A 17112-nucleotide genomic window follows, 5' to 3' on the forward strand; every position below is an offset into this window, starting at 1 on the left:
TGGGACTTATAATGGTCCCAAAAGAAACTGGAAACAATACTTATGCAAAATTTTGGAGGGACAAACAAATAGTATTATGGTATTTTTGATATTGGCTAATAGATGAAAGAGTTCTAGGTAATACATGCAAAATCGAAAATTGAGGGTCTTCAATTGAGTGTCGCGAGTGATATGGCTTGGTGATTGGTTTAAAATTTGCATACCACGTTCTTAGCCAATCACAAGTAAGAACAAAATCAACAGTGACTTGCTCACAAGTATTTGCCTGTGCTTAGTGTCGGCTCCACGCATTTGCTATGATTGGTTCAATAATAATAATAATATTTATTATTGACTGTCAGTGGCTCTTGACCAATGTAATTCTTTGGTTTGGTTTACGACACTCAACTGAATGCCAAATGACAGGGATGGTCCAGCCATGTGTGAAATATTAACCTTTAATACAATGAAACAAATTGGCTTTCTCAGAAAAAAATACATGCAAGTGTTTGAAACTACCTTAGTACAGAAAAATTATGCCATAGGTATTTGTATTCTGAAAATTATGGGTTGTCTTTCTATGTGCATAGTACTTCAAATTTGGATGTGGAAACCAACCAATCACAATAATTTGGAATAAACATATTTTGCAGTGCAGTATGAATGCACTTATTCAAAAGGCCTGAGTCACCAGGCCTCTCCTCAAAAAGGACACCCAGGGAAGGTTGTTTATGGATAGGATAACAGATTGACGAACCGACTGACAGATTGATTGATTGGATACATGATTGACCAACTAATCAATCAATCAGTTGGTCTGTTAGTCAGATTACGGATTGTTTTCTCAATCAACTGATCACATATGTAATGATAATGATAATGATAATGATAATGATAATGATAATGATAATGATAATGATAATGATAATAATAGAACCAAAAAGTCGAGACAGCAGAAAGCAAATCGTGACTTTTAAGAATATTACGACATGTTTCCATGTTACAAACATCATTGTCAGTTACAGAACATTCGGAAGAAACCGTTAGGACTACACAACAACAAAGTGAAACATGCATAATTAATTTGAAACTTACACTGTAGGCTTTATACTCTTTCCAACACTTTGCAACTCCCTCAAATACGTTATCAATTTTTGTCACTTAATCATAATTAATCATGCACGTTTCTAAATATTCTGTAACTGATGATGTTTGTAACATTGAAACATGTCTCACAAATTAAGAAATGTCGTCTTAAATAATAATAATAATAATAATAATAATAATAATAATAATAATAATAATAATAATAATAATAATAATAATAATAATAATAATAATAATTGCCAACATGTCAGGCCTTCTGAAGACAGAAGGCCTGGAAAGGCGGCAGATTATAGAGCCACGAGAAGATTTTTAGGAGGACGAAATCTCAGAAGCGCTGCAAATTTGAGTGTAATGTAGACCAAAGCGATGAAATGTTGACCGTAGCGATAGCCAATGAGAGTGCTGCACGAGTACGCCGCATGATGTTTGCAGCCGCCAGGCACCAGGTCACGCAAGCCTGGCTAGTTGGCACTTTAGTGACAGCTATAACTAGTAATAATAATAATAATATCATTATTATTATTATTGTTATTATTATTATTATTACTATTATTATTATTATTATTATTATTATAATACAAAAGCACTTTTCACAACAGTTTACTTCCCGTTATAAATTCACTCTTCTCCCTTACAACTCCATAATGATTATTATTTTATTGTCTGGCCTCATCTTAATCTTCATGTTCATCCTGAAAAATAAATAAATAGATAAATAAAAGAATGAAACACATGTGAAAAAAACAACAACATTTTCATCTAACCACAGAAATAATAATAATTATTTTTCAGAATCATTACAGGGCACTGGGGAAACTGGAAGGGTGATGTTTTCCTTTCTAAGAAATCTTGACGTCAGAAAGAATATTAAAATTAATGTTTATATTGTTCATTGTCCATACTCCTATGTTAAAGATTTGCTCCAGAATTTGGTTATGATCTCTCTCTAAAATTAAGGAAAGTATACTTCCAGAACCGGTTTCCTCAAGTTTTCTAATAAATCCTAGAGCTGAAGACACAGCTTGTTTTAAAGGTGTCTCAGCTAATATTGAAATCTCTCATGCGTAGCGAAGAAAGTATCTTTAAAATAACTTACCTCTCCGAAACTGGGTTCTCTAGACCTGTGACCAGCCTTTTTAACTCGCAATTCAATTCTGAGGAAAAATGGAAATTTTAAGTCCAAACATCTCAAATGATCATTGTCACAAATAATCAAATTTGTTTTTACCTTTGGTAGCAAAACCTGAATTATACACAGGTCTGCTATTTTAACCCTTTCACCCCCATGGGGTTCCCCATTGACAAGTAAAATCGTCTGGCGTTAGACAGAGTAAAATCTATAAGTGGCACTCTTGGGAGTGAAAGGGTTAATGAACTTAATGGGGACATAGTTTTTGAGTGAATCTAGCTGTTGTTAACCCTTTCACCCCGTGGGGTTCCCCATTCACGAGTAAAATCGTCTGGTGTTAGACAGAGTAAAATCTATACATGTAAGTGGCACTCTTGGGAGCGAAAGGGTTAATGCCAGTAAATATGGACTCATGTGAAATATGCCAGTTGCAAATAATTATGTCAACAAATATTTTACATTTGCATGAGATTATAGTCTTACATGCATGATATGAATTGGGCATATTATTTTGATGTTTTCAAAATAATTGACTTTAATGTTACTGTTGGTGGGATTGCTGTTTCCCAGGGTCAGTGGTACTGTGATAATTTCTCATTAGTCTACTGGATCTGAGATTGGTAGAGGGTATGTTTTACCCTGAATGGAAAATGAGTGTGGTAAATGCTTCACATCCTTTAAAGGGGTCATACCTACTAAGTGGACCTAGATATTGGCAGCCCATTCACAATTAAAGTGGCCCCAATTGAAGAGTAAAATTGTCTACTAGTCGAGAGAGTAAAATAGTAAAGAAGTGTACAGTCTATTTAGTCTCATTCTCAGCAGAGAAAGAGTATATGTTTTGGCCTAGCCAATTTTTATAAAACTAAGAATCAATTCATTCAACTACAATCATGCTGAATACAAAATTGGTTCTGGCTAACTTATTGCTTTGTGCTTCATTGGCTATTAACAACCTTATATCCAATGCACACTGGAGGAAAAGCTTAAACATGTGCATCCTTAATGCAAGAAATTACATGAACAGAACATTTACCTATGTCTTTTATGCTTTCTTTTCTTGTGGGAGCCTAAGGGTTGAAAAAAGAGCATAAGATAGGATGAAAATAGGATATTTTATTAATAGTTACACGCAAAAAAGGAGATGGCTTGGCTATTACAGGTGAATTGTCAACATTATGTTCTCTTTTCTTTCCCTCTCCTCAAAAACCAATATTTGACTTGATTTGCTTTCGTTGTTAATTTCAGTTTACAGTGTCCCCAATTAGTGCTCTAGCGCTAGAATGACTAGATACTCAAATAAAGTTCCTTTCCTTTCATTTCCATGTCAATACAATTAATAAGATAATCTCATTTATAAATGAAACTTCAAGTATGTTCATTTCTTTCATTAATCTCATTTATAATTACACACAAGTCATTACATCTTAATCATCCAATAATAACAAAAATACTTATTGTTTACTACTTCTTTTTATTGTGAAGTGAAATACACTGTACACCTGTACGATGCGTTGCACATTATTTTTTAAAAACAATGTTGCAGTCAACTTCAGTTCATTTTTGTAACTGCTGTATTCTTTGCATCTACAGGAGATAAGAACATACCCTTGTGAATGCGTCCCATGTGACCATGCTGATGGTGAATTGGGTCAGAATGAGAAGGCTCCTCTGTAGAAGCAACATTGTCAGAAAAATTCAGGTTCTAAACAACAGCATATTTAGCCTTAACACCTTAACTAATGCCACAACAAAGTTGTGTTGTAAATGAGGGTTAATCGTTACGTCTCGACGCCAAGTCACATTAGTATTGTTGATCTGGCTCTTTGGCCCCAATAATGCTAGTCTTCATTAGCCCATGGTGTGTAATACATGTACGGTGGCACCCTTGTTTGTGGTTACTACTGTGTTACCCTCACTGAGTCCGTTTTTGATTGAAGAATTTTGTCTTTGCTGTATTAGACAAGTACTTAGACTGATAAATGGCCTGTCTGCAGACTGTATCGTAATCAAAACATAGGGATGCGGATACTATCTTGGCACTAAATCAAGTCAGCCATTATTTGAAGCCATGATGACCAACATTACCACTAATAATAGAGTGGACGGACGTTGACCTTTGTAACCATTTTTATCAAAATTAAATTGATTTTCACCTCCTTGACTCTTTGATTGCATTCAAAAGATTATTTTTTACATCTTTTTTACATGATTTTAAGTGAATCTAAGACCAGAAGATTCCCCAAATAGGTTTTTATTGAATTCATGCTAGTTTAAGCATGAAAATTCGGAAGGGTTCTCCTACAGTGTAGTGTCTTCAAGACCACACACAAGTTGGTCTTGGTTATCCATCGACAAAAACTAGTACAAAATACATGTAGGTAGCTTATGCAATAAAAATTATAGGTGTTTATAGGAACAAGTTTTTTCATTTTTGCTAATAATAAAAACAGCACAAAACAAGAAACATTACAAGACTCTTGTTCCATAGTTAAACTAAATATAGTTAAATTTTGCAAAAGAAACTTACTTTTTTCTGGAAGAGGTTCAGTAAGTCCACCCCCAGCTGCGATTGCCTACAGTACAGTGGACAGCAATAGAATTTAAGCTCCAAAAATTATTACTACAGGCTTCCTTGAATAGCACTTATAAGAGTACCGGTAACCACTCAGTTAAAAAGAACCGCTTTCACAACTAGTCACCTTTGACTTACTGGTGAGATATCCATAAGTACTACATTGTACTGACAGGTTGAATGCTAGTTGCATACTTGCCACTTTTCATATGATTAATCTGCATATATCTAAATATCGGGTATCACTGAAGTTCTGATTGGGGGGTCAGCAGACTTTTGCCTACATTCTTTCGTGCATACCACGGCTGGGTCACTGGTCCAGCCAATTGTATTTTCCACCAATCAGAAAGTCGTGTGCCTGCCAAGTACAAAATACAATTGGCTGAATACAAAATACAATTGCGACGTCACAATCAAATGATGAGGAACAGTGATCCAGCTGTTCGTTGGGAGAAAGATGTCAACTGCACTCCCAAAACCGCTGGAAATCCAGATGATGATGAAAACAACCTGGCAGTGTCATGTTAACAAGCTGCCAATTTGCCCAGTGCCCACCCTATATGTATGCTGAGCCCCTTGAAATATCACTTTCACCACAAGTGTGAGCAATGGCAATCTGGACTTTGTAAGCAAAGTGCAACTTTATTCTAACTTTCAATTATAGCTCTTGCAATGGGAAGTGCAACTTCCATGTAAAGTCTATGTGCACACAGATTATGTTGTGGTTCAAATAATTCCTTGGTACATGTACACTTTTGGGTGCCCTTGAGTACCTCTGTGTACATTTTAATGTGCTTTAATACTCTGAATGTATTAATTTTACTCCTTTAATTTTGTTTTGTCGTTAGTTCTGTTAAGCACTAACCTGCCACAAAAATGGGAATGGGCCATTCAATGCAACTTAAATTATGCTTTATGCTACATAAAAATCTTTTATCATTAAAAAGAAATGCAAGGTAGTTCACTTACAGCATGTGATGTGATGGATGATTTTGAGAATAACCTCTCAGCATCCTTAAATTTTCTGTTTCTTCTTTCGACTTTTGTGTTGGTTGTTCTGCACGGAAAAAGTGAAAGTAGCTTTTGAAATACAAAAAAGCATTCTGGCATCTGGAAAATTTCACAATACATTATATTCATATACCGTAAACGTCCATGACTGTATAAGCCACACTTTTTTTCACAAAATTGAAGCCAAAAATCAAGGGTGCGGCTTATCCATGGATACATCTGTGTTTGGAGTTCTCAAAAAGCTAATTAATATTCATACAAATTCTTACGATGTCAAGAAATGTCCATAAAGAAATATGAGAGCATGTTGCTGTAGTTCATTGACTTTTTCATTCAGTGGTGGCTCCCAAAAGAGCCATTTGTGTCTTCGAGTGTTTATCAGCGAGTCTTCCTCTCCAAGAGTTCTTTCAAGGGATTAATTTTCGCTTTACTCGAACAACTAAACACCAACGTACAAGGAATCTACATTCCTCCGCACAGCTGTTTGCAGTGACGTCTGCGGCCAGTCACTTCCACGCATATCTTTTCACAACGTGCAATTAAGTACCACAAAATTTGAGAGTACTCGCAAGGTAAATGGCCAACTGTTTCGTTGTTTTTTTATGGCAAATTTGTCGACTGCATTATCAGGCTCCTGCTCCTGTTCTGTCCTGGAGTATTGTAATATTAATTAATGAAATAGAAACTGAAATGATTGCATTAATGCACGTGCTTTCTGTGTTATGCCCAGACGATGGCCAAGCCCTGGCCCAGACTCCTCCCAACATTTAAAGCTTGGCTACTGAGCACTTGTTTGTTTGTCTTTTTAATGCCGAAGGAATTTCAAGTTTATGGCATGTTTCGAAGTGATAACCTTGAATTTTAAGTTAAACATTGTGTAAATTCCAATGGAAAAGAAGGCACAACAAATAAAATTTCGCTTTCTTTAGACTTGATAAATGTGAAAGATAGCCACAACTTCTATGTCGGTGTTTCGAAACCTTGATTGTTTGTCCTTCGTTGTTTGTAGCAATACAACTCTACTGAAACTTCAAACTGTATTGTTTTCATTTTTTTCCAAAATCTGCGCTTCCAAATCGGGGGTGCGGCTTATCTACGGATGTGGCTTATACATGGACGTTTACGGTATAAGTAGGGCTGTTTGTGATAGTACACTATTGGAAAGCGTAAGCCAGGCAAGAAATATAGACAAAAATATTGTTTATGAACAACAACAACAAAAACTCTAGTTGTTTTCAGTCGCGAAGCAAGGAGACCTCATAACAAGTCTCTTTTTACAGTTCCTCATGCAAATTAGCCTAACTGTAACTATACATGTAAGTCTTGAGCTTCTCTACAGAAAATACATGTAAGGGAAAAAGGGCAAAAAGGTCTTGACAGGAGCTCATCAAGGAAAGGAGCCAACACATTCCCGCGTAGATTTATTTTTAGAATGCCTCCCTTGGGAGGTTCAGCACACCTACTGTTGTAAAAACAAATCAAAACAGCGCTATCTCAGCGTCAAAGGAAATACATGTGTGATACTCTTCCTAAAATAAATTTACTCAGGAAAAGGTTGACCCAGGGAATTAGCGGTCTGTAATAGATGCTCCCCTTGATGAGCTCCTGGTCTTGAACAGACCTAGGTATGGTTAACCCTTTTGCCCCTAACGGGCATCCCACTGACAGCCAGTCATCTGGCATTGGACAGGGTAAAGTCTTTAAGTGCTGCTCTTGGGAAAGAAAGGTTCATAGAGCAGCAAAAGTACATACCAGCCTTCCTAGCAAACAGTGACTTTAAACTCCAGTACAGTACAGTAGCAGTACAGTGCACATTTATCTTATTAGGTATTAAAATAGAGGTAAAAAAAGGTAAAGGTCTTTGACAGTGAACTAGAGTTACGATAAACTTGTGGCCCTCAGTCAGTGCACACATTTCATCCCGCTTCCTCCGTCAATGTTCTGTTTTACCGATATTCAAAGGTACAGCTACATTGTACACGGATCAGAGTAAAGTTGAAACAAATGTCGATCCAATGAGGCAGGGATCAAAATGGCAATCTCCAGCTCAGAGGGCCAAGCACTAACTGACTGAGCTATGCCTGTCTCTGAAAACCAATGGCACTGACAGTGGCACAACAATGGCACTGACAGTTCTTGTTGAGATTTTAACCCATTCACTCCTCAGGTGCCCCAGGACACCCCCAGTTGACAAGTAAAATTAATTGTCTGGTGTTAGACAGAGTAAATAGAGGATATTACATGGCCGTGCTGGTATACGAAATATCTCTTCGAGTGTTGAACTTAGAACAGAAAATCCTCTTAGAGAAATCCTACCAATAATTCAAGTGCACACATATGTATTTACATAAAGGATGCTACGGCCTGAATAAAAAAATTAATACATGTAGGTCCCTTGGGGGACATGTGCTTATGGGTAATGAATGTTACACTATTAACATACACCGAATTCATAAATGGCGGCCAACCTGGGTCGAGTTAGCGGCCAAACATGACACCGAGGCGTTTTAGGATAAACATGCAGTATTTTTGAGGAGGGAAGGAGAAAATGAACGATCTATGTGCGGAAAATTACATTCCTGGTTCTTCTTTAAGTGCCAGAAGGTCATCAGTATTAAAAAATGATGAGCTACGGTTGTGGCTGAAATGTTGGAACGATTATGCTTAAAGATCAAATTGTAAAAAGGTAAATTTTAACCTTTAGTAAGCTTACATCGTTCGATCCGGCTTAAGCTTATGGCATAATTGTGTAAAATCAAGTCATCTGTTTGAAGAAATTAAAAAGAGCTCTTGTTTTTCTTTTTGTTGCATTTGCATTTTTAAGAGTTGAAGAATACATTATTCAAGGGAAAGACAGTTTTCTTATTAATCCGGATCCAGATTTGTTGTACAAAAAGCGAAACTTTGCCAAGCAGGGTGCGATTTGTGCGTTGTTGATTCAAACTCTGGTGAGATTTCTTATACAAAACTGAGGCAAAATTTTCCGAAAGGTAAAAGTATTAGGTGTTCTCTGGTGGGGAAAATGCTGCTTTTTACGAGGCAGAAATCACGAAGTTTAATAGGGAAAGCCGCTGGAAAGCACCATTTTGTCCCAACCAGCTGGAAGAAGGGGAAACCTCTTGAAGATCTACATGTATGTGTTGGCATTATTTACAAAGCTGGTAGTACCTTGAATATTTTTAAATGTTTATGTTGCAGTTAATTTTTGTTTTCAGTTAATTTCTATTTTCAACTAGTTAGTTTTTTTTAACTAGGTGATTTTATTTCCAACTAGTTAGTTTTTTTCTAACTAGGTGATTTTATTTTTAACTAGGTAATATTTTTTAACTAGGTAAAATTTTCAAAAACTGGGTAAACTTCTTTTCTCTGGTGCTATTCAAGGCCAACAAATTTTAGTGATTAAGGTCAAATGCTCAGCTGAGTGATTTGGGTTACTGAGCACTTATTTTGAATGATTAGTTTTCATGTATGGTTAGGTAGACTGCCTGCATTTTAGGAATTAGGGTTAAGCTTTCAATTTAGTGATTAGGGTTACGCACCATTTTATTTCAAACAGTTAGCATACCAGGAGGCGTATGACAATTGCAGACTGTCTATAAATATTGCTGATATTAAACAGTATTTAAGTCTAAGCACCCATTTGATTAGCGCTGATAAGCAGTATTTAAGTCTAAGCAACCATTTTAAAATAGTTAGCTTTTAATAACTGAGTTAGGATTAGTCTGCAGTCAGTGTACAAGTGCGAGACACTGCATTCCACATGCATGGGATTGGCATGTATTGTAGTGATTGGAGTAATCAATTATCTGAAGTGTTTAGTCTAAAACAACCGTTGTCTTGGTCATTGGGTTAAGAATAAGTAGGATAAAGGGGTTAGATTGTAAAGAAGCTGTGGTGCTGTGTCGGTGGGAAAGTGAAGTAAAAGAACGGGTTTATCAAGTGAAGTTGATATGGGAAATTGACCACTGTGAAGAAATTTGAAAGCTGGCATTTTGATTGTCAGCCCTTCCTCAGAGCTAAACCCTTTTTTTTGTCTTGCCCATAGTACAGGATGTAGGACTACTTCTGGAAATGAAAAAATAGTAATATTTTTTTATGATTCCTTTGGAAATATAACTTGTTTAATACAAGATTGATAAATATTTCTCTCACAGATTTTCAATTAACAAGAGCAGTATACTACCGGAAAGTAACTACATTACAATAACGTTACAATGGTATTATTATTTGGTACTGCTACAATATGAATAAACTTCAATTTACCTTGAAAGAAAATTTGTTTACTCATTTTGCAAAATGGCCTGTTTACATGCTACAGATCCAATCTAGTGGGAGAAATAAGTGATTGGAGTTTTCCAAACTTGGTCACTACTCGGGCAGAATGTTTTTTTTTATATCAGTTACTTTTCCTAAAAGCAACTACTGTTTTTCACACTTCTGTCCTCTGTGAGAAATTCGACTATCTACTTGGGACAAGATTTGAAACAGTTCCCATTTTAGAGCTACTTTCTTGATGTTTGCCGTTGCTGTAAGCCCATTTCTTTTAATCATCTGATGTTCCCAGTTTGTTAATTGTTTATGCTCAGATTGATCTTCGTTTCCTGACAGGCCGGGTTTCTTCTCTGTTTTTCTTTCAAGAAACGTTTGCCCTTCCTGTAAAAATCACCTTTTGAATAACAAGTTATTTGCAAATCTTTTCAATTCCTGTATTTCTCCATAGAAATCGATTTCATTTTACGCTATTGCATTAGCGTGACTCCTCCATTTTATCAGTGCTACAAGATTTACAACATGTGCATGGCTCTGGTGTCCAAATGTGAATAAATTAAAGTTTGGATCGAGAGTGGCCTGGGATGAACAATAAAATATTTATTTATAAATTATGATGAGAGGTTTGCTTGAGTTGCTTGTGTGGTCAAGTGGATAAGAGAGAGGACCGCAGATCCAGAGATAGGGGTTCAAGTTCAAGTTCAGATGAGTGGAAAAAAAAGTCTTGACAAGTATGAATTGTCTGTGAGAAGTGCTGTAGAAGGGGGTGGGCATAAGGGATATCCAAGGGGGGAGGTAACTGGAAGGTAAGGGGGGATAGATCCGTGAAGAAAGGGTGGGGTAGGATAGGGATAATGGGGGAAGATGAGGGACGGGTAGGACAAGTAGAACGGAGAAGAGCAAAGTTTCCTTCTTTTTTCATACCCCCTAAAAAACCAAGTTCCTGTTTTTTAACTACACCCCTAAAAAAGGAAAACCCCTTTTTTAGACAGTTGATTAAAAAAAACCTAGTTAAGAAAGATTACCTAGTTTAAAAAAAATTGCCCAGTTAAAAAAAATTAACTGAAATGAAAAGTTAACTGCAACATTTATATTATAGTTTAATTTATTCACATCTGTCGTATTGTACTGTCTCATGGGGACGTACCTACCTTACTAAATTAAACTGTTTACTACTGCTACAGAAAAGAGTACTAAGGATTATAACACAATAAGGCTGGCGAGATCATAGCAGACCCCTGTTTACTAGATTAGGTATACTGAACGTATTTCAAATTACTAAATTACAAATGGGTGAGCTTGTATACAAACATCAAAATAACTTGCTTCCTGATATTTATGACTCCTATTTCACAAACATCAGAGAGGCCCATGTACATGTGCAAGATCAAACCAAAATCTGTTTATACCTCGGCCAACAACGAATTATGGAAAATTCAGTTAGATTTGCCACAGCCAATAATTGGAATAAAGTACCTTCATACAAAAAACGCTTCCTCTCTCCAAAGCTTTAGAAATGAGCTTAAAGTTCATCTGTTTACATCCAAAGCCCAAGAAGGACATCTTGTTTAACTGTAGTTGCACTGTCATTGTTTTGCTTTGTTTCGTCAGTTTTGTTTGTTTACTTTCTTACTCAAACTTATTAATGAACCTAATTGTAGTCTATTTTATTTTATTTCTTGGTTTCCACAATGTAGTCTATCATGTCTGCCTGCTATTTAATATTATATATTAATATTAATACCTTGTATGAATGCTAGATTAGGTGTGCGAACACTACTAACCCTGTGGGTTTTTGCTCGCACATCTCCACTCCACATTTCTGTGACATGTATTATTAATTTGTATTGTTTTATCTGTGGAAATAAAGAAACCTATAAACCTAGGAGGAAGAGTATCTTAAGAATAGAATGTACTAGCAACAACAAGCCCTTCTTGTTTTTGCTTTTGCTCAATTTTAAAGCAGCCTTCTCACAGCAAACTAGTTTGCAAACTCATGTTGGCAAACTCAAGTTGGTGTGTGTGAAAGACACAACAACAGTTGTTAAACATGTTGGCAAACCATTGGCAAAAATAGAGACAAGTTCTATTTGTCGCCAACAAATTGCCAACGTGTTTGCTGACTGTTCTTGTGCCGTTCACACACTCCAACTTGAGTTTGTTAAACTTGAGTTTGCAAACTCAAGTTTGCCGTGTGAAGGTAATAAGATACTGATAGTAATGTGTATTGCATCTGGAGGTGTTGTGGAACTCCGCTTGTTCTTGGGTGGCGTGTAAGGCCGGTTATTGTAACCACTCTTTGGCTCTTATGCTTAAAATTTGTAAATTTTCCTTGTTTGAAAGAGGAGGTACACAAGATTTAATCAGTGATGCGGCAGCAAAATCCTGAGGCATACATTAGTAAGCCGAACGATGTAAGCTTACTAAAGTTAAAAATTTACCTCTTTACAATTTAATCTTTAAGCAGAATCGTTCCAACATTTCAGCCAAAACCATAGCTCATCATTTTTTTAATACCGATGACCTTCTCCCACTTAAAGAAGAACCAGGAATGTAATTTTCCTCATGTCGATCGTTCATTTTCTCCTCTCCTCCTTCGAAAATAAGGCGTGTGTATCCTAAAACGCCTCGATGTCATGTCTGGCCGCCAGTCGACCCAGGTTGGCCGCCATTTATGAATTCAGTGTATTGCTTGTGTGATTGTTGACATGTTTTTGTAATGGGTGTTGACAATGAATGCATGGAATGCACGAAGAGCATTGCAATTAAGTTTTTTGGATAAAGTACACTGCATGTGGCTACTGTAACAGTTACAAAAACTGAGTGAATTTCGAAGGAAGAGAAGAGAGAAAAATTATGAGCAAGTCACTTGATAGCTTAAGGTAGCTTCATTTGCGTGAGCGATGTTAATAATACCTTACCTCCCGATTTTCCCGTGAAAATTCTTTGGCTTGAATGAAAATCACAACATTTTTCCCGGAAAATTATTTAAAGTTAATTTCGTGACCTTTCTGGTGTTCGTTGGTCTTAGTTTTAGTCAGCTACCAAAATTAGATTATCAACTTTCAAATTTCAAGTTCTTTTACCGTCTCAGCAACTTTCAGTCTACAAAAAAATTTCATCTAAAATGAAATTTACTTCTGCCCGTCAAGAATTTGTATTTTAAATTTTTGCAAAATTTCGGCATTAAACATCTCGATCTCAACATGCCAAAAATATGCATATCCCTTCTATTGGCCTACATGTACTGGTATGTCAAAGTATAAAGTTGTTTATCAGATGAAGAAATTATAAAATGTTTCGAAATTCGAAAATATCTCCATCTTATGGCTGGAAAATAAATCTGAAAGCTCACTGGAGAGGAAGGCGAGAGGAAGTAAGGTGTGCAAAGAGTCATGATGGAATCCGGCAGTAGGTACGGATACTGTTTGAAAACCAAGGTCAACGCAGAGTTCCTTTCTTTGGATTTGTTCTTTCTTTTTTCACTCAAGAAGAGCACTGGTAATTCTCAAGGTTTAATACTTTTGTCAAATAATTCTGTATCACTGGCGATCATGTACAAAGAGAGAAAACAAATTATGAGCAAGTCATTTGATAGCATCAGGTATCTTCATTTGCATGATGCCTTACCTCCCGATTTTCCCGTCGAAGTTCTTAAATATCAGACATCTGAAAAATTTATATTTTCAATTTCAGCAAAACAAAACAAATGGTCAATTGATTATGATTTTTTTGCATAAGAAATCATGATGTGACAAAAATATGCACATCGTGTCGGCAAGTGTCAGAGAGCAAGTTGCCTTTGATGACAACTGATGAGATTTTAAAAAATGTTTCGAAATTCGAAAATATCAGACATCTTACGGAAATACCAACATGAAAGCTCATTGGAGAGGTTTTATGGGCATTTTGACTCCAAAGGCTGTTTTTCCTCTCAAATCCTACTGTCTTCCCCAACAGGTTTGCCAACCAAATTGTCATGCGGTTGTTGAAATCTTGCCATGAATTGTCTAAACTTTCTCTTTTCATAAGGAAAATTAAGAAAGGATAAGGCAACAAGTAGGCCGCAAAAAGAACAACTGTAAAATGGACATCAATTGTTAAAATTAAATAATGACCTCATTAGTTTAGTGATTTATGCCAGGCGATCTTACACTCACTCACTCACTCAGACAGACAACCCCGATGACATTGTGCATTACAGGCTAGCCCGTAAGCACAATAAAACTTGTATTTAATTTGGGTGTCCATGTAATAAATTATCCCTTTTGTATTTTCCTGCATCAACTCAATGATGCATAATAATATTATGTAAAAAAATAATAATTAATTGTCTCATTCTACTTCCCTAACATAATTTCCTTTTCTAAGTGTTACTTTAACTTACTTGTTGGTTAAAAGTCTATCCCATCCTCTGATGATATTGCCATAGAGCTGTGTGTCCTCTAAATAGCTGCCCTCAAAGGCATAAATCTGGCGTTCAAGGTTTGCCAAACTTTCCTATCATAGGAATGGTGACGGATGTCAGAAAGAGCTGTCTTTACGTCCAAAGTTTGTTTTATGCCCAAAACTAGAAATATTCAGGGTTGCACTCTTCAGGAACAGAAAAAATTACCTGATTCCCCCTGGCCTCTAAACAATTTTCACTGACCTTGTACAAGGTGACAAATCACAAATGAAATAAGTGTCTAAATAACTGCCCTCAAAGGCATAAATCTGGTGTTCAAGGTTTCCCAAACTTTCCTATCATAGGAATGGTGACGGATGTCAGAAAGAGTTGTCTTTACGTCCAAAGTTTGTTTTATACCCAAAACTAGAAATATTCAGGGTTGCACTCTTCAGGAACAGAAAAAACCACCTGATTCTCCCTGGCCTCTAAACAATTTTCACTGACCTTGTATAAGGTGACAAATCACAAATGAAATAACATTCATGTTTAAAACTCATTAATAATTCATGAGTCTAACAGCCTCTAAAAACATTTATAAAACCTCACATGCATGAATTTTAAACCCGATAAAACACTCCTCATTAGAATTCTTTAGATAAAGAATAGTAATGATGCCTGGCTTGTTTATCTTGTATGCTAATAATTATCTTCCCCTCACAAACAAAACACTGCTGCTCGTTTTTAAACCTTACAGAATTGTACATGTACATAAAGTTTGCTTAAATTAGTACTTTTTAACAAGTGTCAGCACAGGAAGGCCATGCTCTGTTGGTGTTGTTGTTGTTATCAATCTGTACACGGATAGATACAAAAGAATGTTACGGCAGTTGTGATTTGCTCGTCAATAAAGTTTGAAATCAAATACTTCAATGAAAGATCAAATAAAGGGTCCTGTGTTATGTTATTTTGGTCATTCCAAACTGTTTTAGCGTCATTTTGTGAGATATTTTCTCGACTGCCGGTTAGAGAGTCAAGAATATTGATAAGGCAGGCAATAGCGAGCCTCTGGCCTGTGACCTTGCCTTGTTCAAGCTGCAACTGATGCCAAACCAGTGAAATTCTCACCTTAAAAACACCAGCATCCAATGGATATTTTGAATGTTCCCATGCCTTCCCCGAATTTGAGGTTCATCTTTCAAAAAATCACAGAGAAAGGCAATCCTGAAATCCATAATAAAGCTTTCTCAACATGATCGGTGCAAGAAACCAGACCAAAGGATTTCTAAGCATTCGAGTCTATTCGAATCTACCAATCAGTGCAACACAAACCGCTGACGCCTAAAACTGCTCGGAAAGATGAAAAGCACTGTTTGGTAGATTTGAATCTAACCCCAAATGCTTCAAATTCCTTGTCTGTGGATTTTTGCACCAATCATGTTGAGAAAGCTTATTTATGGATTTCAGGATCACCTTTCTTGGTGAATTTTTGAAAGATGAAGCTCAAATGGGGATATCCCTAATCGATCAGATGCTGGTGTTTTGAGGGTGAGAAAATTTTCACTGGTTTGGCGTCAGTTCCAGCTTGAACAACTGATGAGGTCACCAGCAGGCGGCTCGGTGTTGCATGCCTTGTCAATTTTCATGACTCTTTAACCGACGTTTGAGAAAAGATCTCGGAAAATGATGCCTAATTAAACAGCTTGGAATGACCAAAAAAACATTATACAGGACTCATTTGAAACGAGCACTTTGTTTGATCTTTCATTGAATTATTTCCTCTCAATCTTCCTTGCCGAGCAAATCATACATACATACATACATACATACATACATACATACATACATACTTAATTGACCTCTCCCCATAGGGGCTTTTCAGGGCCAATGAATCAACGAAACAACAGAACATAACAACTACAACTGTTAAGAATCCCAACTGGCCGGAGGCAAACCAGTTGGCTATTTACAAGTGCAGCTGGGAAGTTGAACCAGGGAGTACCAGGATCAAATTCAACGAGTGGTCAGAACGGGTCTTGAACCCGGGATCTCCGGATCTCAAGGCAAGCGCCCTAACCACTGGGCCACACTGCCTCATAACCCCCGTAATAATTATTCTTCTGTATTTATCCTTCTACAGATTGATAACAAAAACAACAGTAACAGGGGGTGGTCTGCCAGTGGTGTCAGATTCACTCTTTTCAAACGAATTTCTTGCAGTTTTAAATATTATTAGTAACGCATTTTACGCTTAACTACGGCAAAAACTGAAATAAATACTTTCTATGAAGACTTGTCGATCGATTTTCTGGTAATCTGTACATATACTTACGTATTTGGCGCCCAAACAGTACTCGATGACGTCATCGATTTAGTCAAGATTGCCTTGTTAGTTTCGAGAAATTGACTCTTAAAAACGACATTAGCCACGATCGGAGACCACCTAAGATTTATGATTACGAAAATATTTACCAATATCAAGGGAACTTACTGCTATCTCTGCCCTTTTCTTGATAAGTTCCGCTAATTCTGTTCTCGTATCTGTCACTTTATTAGGGGCCGCCATCTTGTCCTGCATTTTGTTTACTGAAACTCCCGGATGTTGGATCTTCTCGGGGCACTCTGGGTAGTAAAAAAACATTGCTCTAGAGGGAC

The 17112-nt window shown here is 36.6% G+C and overlaps 1 protein-coding gene across 1 annotated transcript in view; it reads right to left on the minus strand.

Moving 5' to 3' along the window:
- The window catches only part of LOC137996633 (chromatin modification-related protein MEAF6-like), a 17282-nt gene extending 216 nt beyond the window's left edge, over window positions 1–17066 (minus strand). The window contains exons 1-8 of the mRNA XM_068842139.1: window positions 16949–17066; window positions 14458–14570; window positions 5760–5847; window positions 4746–4791; window positions 3824–3886; window positions 3252–3285; window positions 2183–2240; window positions 1–1778 (exon numbers count right to left, since the gene is read on the minus strand). The exon at window positions 1–1778 is cut by the window's left edge and continues 216 nt beyond it. Coding sequence (XP_068698240.1) covers window positions 1761–1778; window positions 2183–2240; window positions 3252–3285; window positions 3824–3886; window positions 4746–4791; window positions 5760–5847; window positions 14458–14570; window positions 16949–17035 — 507 coding nt within the window. The 5' untranslated portion in view covers window positions 17036–17066 and the 3' untranslated portion in view covers window positions 1–1760. The remainder of the gene's footprint in view (window positions 1779–2182; window positions 2241–3251; window positions 3286–3823; window positions 3887–4745; window positions 4792–5759; window positions 5848–14457; window positions 14571–16948) is intronic.
- Window positions 17067–17112: the final 46 nt, after the last annotated feature.

The sequence above is a fragment of the Montipora foliosa genome, chromosome 3, assembly GCF_036669935.1.
Source record: "Montipora foliosa isolate CH-2021 chromosome 3, ASM3666993v2, whole genome shotgun sequence".
In the NCBI taxonomy this organism is placed as follows: Eukaryota; Metazoa; Cnidaria; class Anthozoa; order Scleractinia; family Acroporidae; genus Montipora; species Montipora foliosa.